Below are 13523 nucleotides of genomic sequence, written 5' to 3'. Positions count from 1 at the left end.
CGTGTGTGCGCTCTCTCTCTCTAATAAATAAGTAAATCTTTTTAAAAAATTAACAGGTAAGGGTACCTGGGTGGCTCAGTCATTAAGTGTCTACCTTTGGCTCATGTCATGATCCCAGGGTCCTGGGATCGAGCCTTGCCATCAGGCTCCCTGCTCAGTGGGAAGCCTGCTTCTCCCTCTCCCACTCCCCCTGCTTGTGTTCCCTCTCTCACTATCTCTCTCTCTGTCAATTAAATAAATAAAATGTAAAGAAATTAATAGGTAACATGAGTATAACTTCCATATACCAAGACGCTAGGATCATGACCCAAGCTGAAGGCAGATGCTTAACAACTGAGCCACCCAGGCACCCCTGTTAAAGTACTTTTAGACTCCAGATAATCTTTAGACTATCTCTGGGTTTGTTAAAAAAAAAAAAATACAAAAGTTTAGGTTCCAAAGCAGACCCACTGACTCAGGATTTCCAAGACGTAGGGCTGCACATCTTTTATTTTACCTTACTGTGTCCAGGTGGTGAGTTACAGTCAGTGCTGGAAGCATGGAATGATACAATCAATGACTCCAAATGAGAGGATCTTGCCTTGCCAACAGCACTTGCTCCTCTCTCCTCCTTCGTGTCCTCCATGTTTTTTTTAATGCATCCCTTACCCTTACACACCCTCTAGCCACAAGGGCCTTCTCATTTCCTCCCGTGCACCAAGTTCTTTCTCCTTGGTGTTCACTCATGCTCCTGCTTCTTCCAGAATGTACTTCCTCCTATAATTCACTTGGCTATCACCTACTTGCCTATTGAAGTCTCAACTTGGATGCTGTTTCTTCAGAGAGGCTCTCCACTGACTTGCCCCATTCTAAACCAGGCTCTCTTCTCTCATCACTTGCCACTATTCGTAGGACGTTCTTGGTGGTTACTGGTGGAATGCCTGTCTCCCCTACAAAAGGGAAGGAACTCCACGAACACAAAGGCCATATTGACATAATTCACCAAGTCCATAGCCCACATTGAATGAATGAGCAAATAAATGACATTGGTTGAGGTACTTAACCTCTGTGAGCCTATGTTCTTAGCTATACAATGATGGTATTAATTCTAACTTTCTAATGTTGGCATTCAAATAAAATGAGGTGACACATCTAAATAGCCTAGTATAATATCTGGGCAGACAATATTATTGAAGACCTGAGAGTTCTTAATTCTTTGACTAAATTATTTTCCAGGTGACCTGGGATAAGAACCCTGATGTTCTGTGCCTCCTTGTTTTCTTATTAGGTCACACTACAGGAAGACACTCAAAAAGCAACAATTTCATAATTTTTCATCTGTCCGGAGCTTTTATACAGGCAAGTAAAATGTCATTCAATAGTTTCAGACATTTTAAAAAATATTTTATTTATTTATTTGACAGAGATCACAAGTAGCCAGAGAGGCAGGCAGAGAGAGTGGAGAAAGCAGGCTCCCCGCAGAGCAGAGAGCCCGATGCGCGGCTCGATCCTGGGACCCTGAGATCATGACCTGAGCTGAAGGCAGAGGCTTTAACCCACTGAGCCACCCCGGTGCCCTTAGTTTCAGACATATTAAAACATAATTTGGAAGCAAAAGGGAAAGAGGACCTTTCTAACCCCATTTAGGGAATAGTGATGTGAGTAGGAAGCACAAAGGTACTGCTCCCAATCATATTATACTGCATGAGAGAGTCAATTTATAGTGTGGTCTGAGACCTCCAGAGTCCCCCTGAACTTGACTCTTCTTTTGCTTCGCACGTTTTGGGAGAATTCCCAGGGGCCAACTCCTAATAAGACTTTCCCGACTTCAGTTTTACCCACTCATCCTCAGGATGCATTATTGAAGGGAGGCTAGCTTTTTACTGCCTCCAGTTACAAACAGCTGTTATTTCAGCCCCAGTCAGGGACAGGCTATACGCACATTCCTGTAACTGAACACAGCCACCCATGAGTTGATGATCCAATTGGCTGATGAATCTCACTGGAGTTTCATTTACAGTGGGCGGAGCTCAATGAAGAAGGATGAAATGTGCACTGGACTGTATCATGAATTTCTCAAACCTCTTCCTTTGGTTCTTTCTTTCTTCTGTGTTGGGAACTGCAGAGCAGCATATAGGGGCCCGTCGAAACCGAACAGTTGACGTTGTGACTGAGCTAGTCCCGGGGGTCTTCACAGAAAAAGCAGTCGGGGTCCTGGTCGGCTGGAGATTCCATCTGAATGGTGAGTGAGTGCACCGTAAAGCTGCTGCTGAGGACTTGAACAATCTCTCTCCGAACGGCCTGGCTGTCACGGCTGGCTGCTGTTGAGAAAGAACCACGGGGAGATGGGCACTGATTGCACACACCTGGGTGACTGCTCCATTTCCCCCCCTTCAAGTACTTTGTCTTGGACCTGATGGAGAGGGACATAAGCAGAGCACTCAGAAGAAGCCATATTGGCTTTGACAATCAGCACCATTCGCACAGACAAGATGTTGAAGTTCAAGTGCAGCAAAGTACCCATCACTATGGGAACTCTCCCATAGTTCTCTCTGGGGTCTGGCACACTTAGCAGCTGAGCATAGAAGGGAAGATAAGGCCTGAAGAAAGGTAACACAAACCTGTTTATTTCTCATACATCCCTTTCCACCAGTTCCCAGAGATCTCTGGGGTTGTAGCCCTTGTATCTCATCAATATTATATTATGGGAACATTTAGAGCTCCCCCCAGATTTTTCTTAGAGCAGCAACCTCACTGTCATCTTTCCTCTTGTCCCAAAATGTATCAAGAGGCTGTCAGGTTCCCTCCATAGTAACCTGATTGTTTACTAGACTCTTCCATCTGCAGTGAAATATTGGTGTCGCGGATGCTATAAATTACTGGTAGCCAGATCTGAGCCTCTCAGCAGAGATGAGGTTGTCTAAGAAAGCAGAGTCCTCAAATGCCTGTTGCTGTCATTCCGGGGCCTGCCTCTGACTTCTTGAGTTATGTGTTAGCTGCCTGACATACCATTTCGTCTGAGCTGTCTCCTGAGGCAGGGAGGGAGGCCCTCGCCACCTCTCCCCCACTGCCTATGTCCCCAGCCCAAGGACACAGAACGAACAAATCACCTTCTACCTGAGAAAATGGTTTTTAAAATAAACCCAACATCCTAAGAATTATCTCCCATGATCACAGAATTTCTAACCATCCAGTGAGAGGAACCGCCATTAAACCCTGCTAGCACGTCTCTTAGCTTGTTAGAACCTTAAGGAGGGGACCCATGGCTCCGTCCCCTTTGTATCTTCAGTGATAGGCAGAGCATCTTAGAACAGGAGATATTCAATGAAGATTTATTGTTGAATTCAGCCGTTATTTAACTGATTGGACACCAAGTCAAACAGGTGAGGTCTAATTTTCAGAGTCTAAGACCTTGAAGTCTGGGAGGCATTTAAACCATTTATTCTACCGGCTACCCTCAGGGGGTGCCTTCAGTATTGTTGCTACGGTAACATTGACAAGAGATGTTTTCAAAGGCCTTTGGTAAAAGGAAACACTCTACTGTTGTTCTGGTAGGCAGGGGACACTAAGGGCAACTCTACAAAAAGGAGGGGAACTATTGAGCTTACAGGATGAGAACTGAACTCGGGTGGGGTGTTTAAGGAATGCACTGACCTGCAACAACATGAGCCGAGAGGATCACTTGGTTCATGGCTAGAGACCAGATGTGCAAGCCGTGCACCGACTCCACTCCGTCCACCGCCCAGATGCGCTCCTTCACTCCATCGTAAGTCAGGTTCTTGGGCACCCCTGACAGGAGGAAAGGGAGGGGGGCTGCTCCTTATTTAATGAAGTACAGCTCATTTACATGGCTAGATAGGGCCACAAAATCTGCTCCAGAATATCAATGTGCCCCCCTTTCTCTGTTTTTTTACTTCAGATGCTTACGATTCAGATTCATGTGACTCAAAGAGTTTGACATCAAAGAACGTTTGCAGACTTTACTATGCAATACCCAACCATAGTAATCATTCTCTGTTTTCAGGGTGTGTTATTAAACTAACTGAGCTTTTTCTAATGATCTTTGCATACACTTTAGAAAGCAAAATGAAGAAACGTGGGACTTGGTATCAAAGAATTTCAGGTTAGCATTCATGACTACCATGAATTTACTGAAATCTTGGAACTTCTCTGATCCTCAGCATATCTGTGATTGAAATAGGGCTGGTAAGAGCAGTAGGTACACTTGAGTTCTTTGAGGAGCAAATGGGAAAATGTTGGTTCTTTGTACACTTGGAATGCTGTGTAAATAGTGGTTATCCAATGGGTCACTTTCTGAATTGTGTTAATAGTTGATACTAACATTATATTGCCACCTTATTATTCAGTTTATAGAATTGTTATTGATTTAGGTGCATTAGTCAGGGTTTAATGTCCGGATCTTATAATAGAAGAATTTGACATCATCCTTGCTTCAAAAGGAGTGGGGTGGAGGCAGAGAGGAAGGTAGGGACCCTGTCAGCCAATCAGCTATTGTTTCAGGCCGCAGGAACTGGCAATCCTCCGGCCTTAGTGAAATCTCAAGGCAGAAAGATCACTTTTTTCAGACATTGCAAGGACTGTCATTTGGAAGATGAGAGGATATAAAAGTGTAAGTGTCCTTGCTTTGGATAGAGAGAAGCCGGGCCAATGGTGAGTTAGAATTATAGAACACAGCAGTTTAATGTAAGTTTTTTGGGGGGGGGGCGGGGGGAGATCAGCTCAACCAGCATAATACCGATAAAGCCAGTTGATGCAATAAATAAATCCCTGCCAACTAACAATGACCCAAAGAGGATGCTGTAGAAGAGATTTCTAAGGAGGTCTACCTTTTAGCTTCCACTTCAATCATATATACACAACACAAACACCTGCTATGTTTCTTAAAAATAAATATGCCTTAGCTCCATTCCAGTCATCCCGAAGAAAATGTCTATGGGTGGGGGTCTGAAATCGACACACTTTCAAAGTGGCTCTTCACCTTGAAGGCACATTAGTATCATCAGAGGAGATTTTAGGAATCCTGATTACCAGGGTACACCCAAGACCGATTAAGTCAGATCCACTGGGGATAAGATGAAGCATCACTGTTGTTACAGCCCATCTGGTACCTAACACACAGCCAAATCTGAAAACCATTGCATTAACATTTATGAACCACTGGGCAGCTCTACCTTGCAGTAGTTCTCAAGCTTGGCTGCGTGTTAAAAAAAACATCAAAGCCAGCCCCCACCTGAGTCAGTTAAATCAGAGTCTCTGTGTATGGGGCCTGGGCATAAGTATTTTAAAAAGCTTCCCAAAGGATTGAAATAAACAGATACTCAAGAACAGCTCACTTAAAGGAATAGGGAATCCTTAACCCTCCTTTTCCAGTATTTAAAAACCTTGCTCATGGGGATTTCGTTCTCAGGGCTAATACAGTTTGAGTTTAGTTTAATCCCACTTCATATTATTTAATGGAGATAGCAAAGATCATGTTCTTTTACTCTGTGAGCTGCACAAAGCCCAGGGAAACAAATTAAAAGATTTCTTAGATTAGCCATAGAATGTGTATGGAGTCATGGTTGACATTGTTGTAGTGCAATGATAATAACGTACCTTTATTGAGAAACTACCATATGTCAAGGTTTCGGCTAAGTACTGTATTCATAATGATTAGCTTACTTAATAGCTGTAAGGACTTTAATAGCTAATTATCAGTGTCACAATTCCTATTTAATTGGAAGAGAGGGAACTGGGAGTCAGAGAGGTTAAGAACCATTGCTAAGGCCAGATAGAGAAGGGGGACATCCGATTCTCATGTTCATGGTTTGAGTATGAAATGTTACACAAATGTCAGAGACTAAGTCTTACAACCCAGAGCTGACTATTAAGCCTAATGTGTCACCTCTGAGGAGTGTCATGTGACCCCCTGAAGGCCTGTTGTCATTGTCTCAGACCCTTGAGATGGAATCACAATCCCATTACCCCCTTCCCTCTTGCCTTGATTGTCTCTTTACTTTTATGGAGAACACAGATCTACGGTTAATGATTTTATTCTATAAAATAATGTTGACAAGCAAAAGGGTATGTTCCCACTGGCTTCAGTGCTCCATCATATACTAGAAATTTTTTTTTCCCCCTGAGGGAGAATCTGCAGACATATCAATGCACCCAGGAAAATACCCAAATTAGTGTTTAAAAAATAATTACCCAGACTAATAAATATATGAAACATCACTCAATATCTCTTGTAATGAAGGAATGCATATGGAATCAATAACCTATAATATTTCACCTATCAGATTAGACAAGAATCAACATTTTGGTAATACTCGGTGGTGAGGATGTGAGGCATTCTCAAATGCTGTTGGTGGGAGAGAAATTGATATGGTATCTTTGGCAGAAATGGCAATATCTATCAAATTGTAAAATGCACATAACTTTTGAAATAGCAATACCACTTCTAGGAGTTATGCTACAGATATACAAGCACTAAAAAATATATATGTATAGGATTATGATTACACTGATATTTCTAATATCCAGCAATAAGCAGGTACATGCAGACAGTGGAATATTTGTACCATGGAAAGGAATAGGGTGTATTTCTGTATGTACTAATGTGGAAAGACCTCCAATCAAAGAAAGCAAGATGCAGAACAAAATATTGTATCAATGCATAATTCTGTTTGTATAAAAAAAGACGCACAGTATATAAGTACATATATATTTCAGGCACATATATATGTAAATGCAAAATATTTCTGGACAGGTACATACCAACTTACTAGTAGGTGTTACCTTTGAAGAATGGGGTTGAGATTTCAAAGGTGGAGAAGTGGGGAAGCTTCTTGTAATTTTGTACCTTTCTTTATATTTAGAAAACTTCACTAAGTACAAGTACTCTAACAGTTATGGGGCCAACAGGACAAAACCCTTAAATGTGTACTTGGTGGTGAATGTTAAGAAAGTGTGGGCTTTGGTCAAGGCACCTGTGCTCTGAGACTGTGTTGGCCTTATATCAAAATGTGCTGGACAAAAAAGAAAAGTTCAAGCCAAGGTCTTGATATAACAGATCTGTTATATCTGTTATATCATCTAAATGCTTGATGTGATGCAAACCTCTAATTCTGATTAAATTTTCTAGTGCCCTTTAAGTAGTAACGTAGTAGTACTCATGTAGTAACCCTTTAAGTGCCATGAAAAGACTATTCCATTTGTTCTCAAGGTGTGGTCGCTGGACCAGCAGCATCAGCACCTTGTTAGAAATTCAAATTCTTGGGCCCGTCTCCAGACCTACTGGTTAGGAATATGGAGGTGGACCCAGCAGACCCCAAGTGATTCTGATGCACTGAAATGGGAACATTGCTGACCTGGTCTAACCAGGGTTTGAGGCAAGCCCTTTATAGTAGTTATAATGCTGTATGCGAGAGAAATCATTCCACTTTTCTTAGGTATTTTCCATATATTTAGTGAGGACCTTATATTTTTGCAATATCTCCCTCGATATCTGTCCTAAGCATTTGTACAAATTGTTTTTATACTGTGCCATATCATTTAATAGTTGCTGGAGGAAAGAGAAGCCAGTTCTTTTTACTTGTTCCCATATGAATAAAAATCATAATATTTGTTTTCATAAAATTCCTTATAAATGTATATCTTCCTTAGAACATGAATTAATGGTGGACATGTCTCGATGCCATTCCCTTCTGTGATTATAAGGAAGAGAAAACCTTGACCCTGGATATAATAATAAAATCACTCCTACCTTCCATGAGTAAGATGGAAAAGTCCTTTAACACAGTGACGGTGCTGGCCAGAACCAGGATGGAAAAGACGAATGTGCAGATTGGGTCAGCCAGCTTATAGTCTGGCTAGAAAATAAAAGGACTTCAGTTAACTGAATTCGGGCCTTCCGTGCAAAAAATCTAATGAATAGAATAAGTAAACGTCCCTGCTACTTTTTCACACTAGTATCCGTTCACCTCCCTGACACTTGACCTTCAACTCAGAGCCAAGACATCCTGGAGACTCAATCCTTCTTTATGCTTCAAACTATCCATGACTGAAGAAATGTCAAAAGTAAATTTAAGATGTACAGGGAAAGTATCCTTGAGTGTTCTCTCCGAAGGCCTGATTGGACTTTTCTCAAATTAATAGAAGCCCAGAGTATGGGATGAAAATATGCACAAGTTTATACAATATTCAATGGTTTTCCAGTTCTCCTCATGATGAGAAAAAAGAGTATGTCCTGCCCAGAGGTTGCATAGGACCGAGGTTCAGCTGGAGCTTGGTCTTGGCAGTCTGGGGTTCATTCCTTTCTTTCCCTCTTCAGGATGACATATATTTGCAGCAGGCATCTTTGATTAAGTCCTAAGAGTATGAGCTGAGGCCTCATTCTTGCCCTGTCTCACCACTGGCACCCTTAGCTTCAGGCTGACTGACTTGCTCTTCTGCCCTTGATGAAGTTCTGTTCCATAGAAAAGTCCATGCCTCAGTACCTCTGGGAAACTCTCAACTCCACTAACCCATACAAGTTTGATCACTTTTGCCTTAAATGTAAAGCTTCTAATGATAACGTCTTTGTAATTTTTATTTATGTGTTTCCATATTTTAGTAAAAATGATTGGTCCCTGCTAACTGGATGACCAAGATACAGATGACAGAGCTAAATGCCCTTCTCCATTCCCCCCTACCTACACCCCAACCCACTTCTATTAGTTCTTGATATAACAGATCTGTAGCAAATGTTTGTTTAGGGTCAGAGGCTCATCCAGGATCCATCCAACTTCTTATTAATACCCTCCTTTGGGGAGGAGAATTATCTTTCCCATTGTGGGTGATATTGGTGGGGCAGTCGCTCGGTCGGATGCTCTCCCTCTCCAGCCAAGCAGCAGTTAGAAGACCCAACCTTAGTCTGTGACTCTTTCCCCCAGAAATGTGAATCTCCAGCATAATATGGAGGAAAAAAATTGGTCGAATCACATTCATGTCTGCATTGGTGCCTGGGCCAGAATGTGGATAAGTTTCTAAAATCTAAAATACCCAATGTTGCCCTTATTTCTACCTTGATTTCTGTCAAGAGTACATCTAGTAAATTTCATCCAATAAATATATCTTTGCTTAAGTAAGCTAGACATCTTTTCTGCTGCATACAACCCAAGAATCCTAAGGTATCCATGGTCCCATTGCTGTTCACCTTAACTCCATGACAGAAGGAACTGCTTTCTGGAAATACTGTAGCCCTACAGTTGAAGGCACAGCACTTAGGAATTTGGAAAGGCTAAGTTTTCAGGCTTCAAATATTTGTTTGCTTGTGTAAACCCTGCAGAGCAGTTAGTATAGGCAAATATAAGCTGTCCACCCTCATTTAAGTTAATTTTGACAGGTCAGCTTCTCTACTACCTAATCTATAAACTTAGGATGACAGTAAGTAAATGCAAACATTCTCACCTTAAAGTAGATAATAAGTGCACTGGTTAACACACTGATGCTCTGAAAGAGATCTCCAAGGGCATGCACAAAAGCTGCCTGGACACTGGCATTAGGTTGCACGTCCTTGTGATTGTCACTGGGATGTCGTTGGTGCAGAATCACGCTTAGCCTGAAAGAGAGAAGGGTGTTCTTGGCACACATGAGGTTAGCCCTTGAAAACCTATGCAGCATAATGGAGAGTTGGCAAGAGCATGTATTATGCTGGGTCTCAGAGAGTTAAAATATTAATGCTGTAAAATGTACTATTTTGGACTAATTTGGAAAATACACGCATCATAGAATTTTAAATTTTTATATGAGGACAGACAACAAAATTCACCTCTGCTTTCTCTTCCATCTACCCAATGCTACTCTGGTTCACATGAAAACTGGAAAGCATCACTTCCTAGATGAAACTATTTGGCAATGAGGAGAGGAAGTATTTATTGAGGGTCTACTGAGTGTCAGGCACTAAGCTAGCCTTAAAGCTGAGCTTTGGTGGGAGCTAAATAAATGTACTGGTTTCAAATGCAAAAGCTGCAGAAAGGGGTAGGAAAAAAATAAAATCTCATCAAGGTCAGATTTTTAAAAATATTTTACTTAATTTTGTGCATTTAAAAAATAATTTAAAAAGTGTTTATAATTATTTTTAGCAACATATAATGTATTATTTGCCCCAGGGGTACACATCTGTGAATCATCAGGCTTATACACTTCACAGCACTCACCATATCACATACCCTCCCCAATGTCCATAACCCAGACACCCAATTTTGTGCATTCCTATGAGAACTTAAAATCTGAATAATTTTTTAATGGCCTGTGATGATAGTCATGTGTTTATATATATATATATATATATAGCTATTAACAAGAAACTCAAATATAGTAATGTATTTTAAATATATACGTAAATATGTATGTAATTTAACATGCAAATATATAGAGAGAAATATATACATATATACATATGTATATTTTATATGGTCCTAAGAGTATGAGCTGCAGACTCGTTCTCTTCCTATATAGAACATATTGTAAAATTTAATATTTCCTATCCAAGTCAAGGAGATAAGTATTAGGCACTATAAATTATGTACCTGATCTTATTTTGGAGCAAAGTTTTAAAAAATTATTGTTTAGTACCAGGTATCCCAGTCTATTCACCAGTAAAGTGTCTTGTAAAATGTAAGGTCATCACCATAAGGTAGAATGACTGCTATTTGATCATTACATAATGCACAGTTTTTAGACAGTTGCTGCTAAGGCAGAAATTCACCCTTAATTAATAGTTTCCACTTAAGAATCTTCAGACAGCCTGATTCGGCTGACAGTTAAACATACCCTTTTTCTAAGTCTATTCATGTGTGCTTATCATATTGTCATTCATTCTTTTACTCATTTTATTAAAAAAAAAACAACTTCCTTTGGGGCTCTTGTGTGCAGGCACTGTTAAATGCTTGAGGTATAAAGGTGAGTAAAATAGACATGGTCCCTCCCCCAAGTAGCTTTAAGTATGATGGAGATGGCAGAGATTTTAAAAAGACCCAAATAAATTTTTAAAAATTATAATTTTAGCAAGTCTACTAAGAAGTGGTGCTATAGCTAACAAAACAGTCAGACAAAGCACTCGAGTTGTATTGAAATTCTGGTTCTGATATTTCTGTATTCAGACAACGCAGCATCTAGCATTACTTGAAACCTGTAATCCCAGCTCTGGGAGAAAACATTATAGTCACTCAGTATCTTTATCCATAAATAACTACTTACTTGCACAGGGAAGTTACCACTTTCCATTTCCTTGTCTTTCCAAGTATGAGAAGCACCTGCAGCGTTAAGGTCAAAGTTCAAAAGCAATTGCAGTAAGAAGAAAATTTGGATGGTATCTATTTAGAAACTCAGACTTGATCATCAGGGTTCTCGATTTATGGGGTAGTTAACTAGGTGTGTCCTTCATATTCATGTAGCATCAACACAACCTATATGACATAGAACTCTCATGAAATTATTAATATTTTCATTTTCCCTGCTGTCTTGTGGACATACTGTTCTCCTTATACAAAGACAATGTTATTGACCTCCAGTCAGCAGCACATGTGCTCTGCCTTATCTGTCTCCTTGTGGAGATAGATTTGCATTAGTCTCCACACACTTTTTCTCCTGGTGCCAATACGAAACACATTTTCAAGTTAGCAGGATGGAAATAGGGATCTACTCACTAATAGCAGTCAATACCCCTCTCAGAGTGGTCGAGCAAATCTCAGAGATTTTGAGCGATGATTTGCACACCAAGAAGAAAGGAACTGAGGCAGGCACAAGGTAAGGGATTAGAGTGAACTGAGGAGCTTTTCCAAAATGTACACATTTAGATTTTCCCCTAATACCAGGGATTCCATTGTGCCCTCCCTTAAAAGACACTCTTTAAAATGCAATTCTTCTTCTGTCACTGTCTTCTTCACTTTCATGTATGAGCCTATCTCATTGCATGTGTCATGTTGCATTGAAAGACAGATGATACATAGTGTATGAGTCTCTTTTTTGCTGCTATAACAAGTTATCTTAAGACTTTGGGGCTTAGAACAACGTACATGTATTATTTTATAGTTCTGGAGATCAGTGGTATGCAGGACTGCATTCCTTATAGAGACTCTAGGAGAGAATTTGCTGTCTTACCTTTTCCAGCTTCGGGAGGTAACTTATATTTGTTGGCTCCAGGATCCTTTATCTTCAAAGCCAACAATGCAGCATCTTCCCTTCCCTCTGACCTCAAATGTCCCTCTTAACAAGGATCTTTCTGGTTACACTGGGCCTGTCTGGATAACCCAGACAGATGGGAGATTTCCCCATCTCAAAGTCCATCCTTAACTTAATCACATTTGCAACGTTCTTTTTGCCATGTAAGTTAACATACTCAGAAGTTCCAAGGATTAGAATGTGGAAATCTTTGAAGGGGCATTATTCTGTCTACCACAGATGATTCTTAAGTAGATGGATAGATAGATAGATAATAGAGTTTTAAGTAGCATTGCCCAGAATCAAGCTATCAAATGGGAAGGAACAAATCAACCAAAAAAGATCAAAGGCCTGGCCTCAAAACCCCCTTATCATGAACAATCAGATAGTTCATCTGGGTAAGAGAACAGCAATATGGCAATGATCACATGTCCAGTAAGACATCGCATGTCTCATGAGAACGAATTAAGACTACTTGGATAAGGGAATGGACCAACAGGTAGAAACTAAAGAGAGAGTTTAGCTAATACAGCTTAAGAAGGAATTTTCATGCAGTCACAATGATATAAAGATAAAATAAATTGCTTTGGAGAAAAATGAACTCCCTATTATTAGTTCCTTTAAAATATAGGACACTGATGACTGTTTTATAGGGATGTTGCAAAAGAGAATTCAAAAGTAGAAAAGGAACTGAAGTAAATAAAAATTTAAGAGACCTTCCAACCCAGCCCTCTGGGAACCCATAATGTGTTTGTGTAACAAAAACCTAGATAGGAATAAGTCCTATGTCGCATGGAACCATCAGCTGCAGGAGAGAGCAGACTGGTTAGGAGCTCGATTCCGGACCTGGTGGATCCAGACTCAGATCCTGCCTCCGCCCTACCCCGTTGGCAATTTATTCAATTTACCATCTTCACAAGTAGGAAGAATTAAACAAAAATAAACAACATCAACCCAAACCATACCATCTGCATCCACACAGGGTTGAAGACAATGTCGATGGACAGTGGGTGGGGAGACTTACATAATGTTGGCTGCCACAGCACAGCCGGAAACTAGGATCATCACAGTCGCCTGGATCTGGTAATCGGGGTGGAGCAGCCGTTCGAATGCCAGGTACACCAAGACCCCAGTCACCACCCAGATGCACAGGATGGACAGCAGGGCACCAAGGATCTCTAGGGATTCAAGCACACAGACACCCATACACAAAGAATTTGTGAATCACCTTAATCTCCCAAGAGTCCGAAGGCATTAAAGTTCCTTGATGCACCCTGCCCCCCACCCCAAAGAGGCTTTAAACTAGTTCACTCAGTGATTCACAAAGCGAAAGTGTG

The 13523-nt window shown here is 40.7% G+C and overlaps 1 protein-coding gene across 1 annotated transcript in view; it reads right to left on the bottom strand.

The window, feature by feature from the left end:
* Positions 1 to 1597: 1597 nt before the first annotated feature.
* Positions 1598 to 13523, bottom strand: part of SLC30A8 (solute carrier family 30 member 8) — a 31871-nt gene continuing 19945 nt past the window's right edge. Inside the window, exons 4-8 of the mRNA XM_032316463.1 lie at positions 13211 to 13364; positions 9433 to 9583; positions 7748 to 7853; positions 3634 to 3768; positions 1598 to 2300 (exon numbers count right to left, since the gene is read on the bottom strand). Coding sequence (XP_032172354.1) covers positions 2155 to 2300; positions 3634 to 3768; positions 7748 to 7853; positions 9433 to 9583; positions 13211 to 13364 — 692 coding nt within the window. The 3' untranslated portion in view covers positions 1598 to 2154. The remainder of the gene's footprint in view (positions 2301 to 3633; positions 3769 to 7747; positions 7854 to 9432; positions 9584 to 13210; positions 13365 to 13523) is intronic.

This window comes from Mustela erminea, chromosome 16, assembly GCF_009829155.1.
Source record: "Mustela erminea isolate mMusErm1 chromosome 16, mMusErm1.Pri, whole genome shotgun sequence".
NCBI classification, from domain to species: Eukaryota; Metazoa; Chordata; class Mammalia; order Carnivora; family Mustelidae; genus Mustela; species Mustela erminea.
The sequence above is the reverse complement of the archived record's forward strand: the minus strand, read 5'-3'. Positions and strand labels throughout refer to the sequence as shown.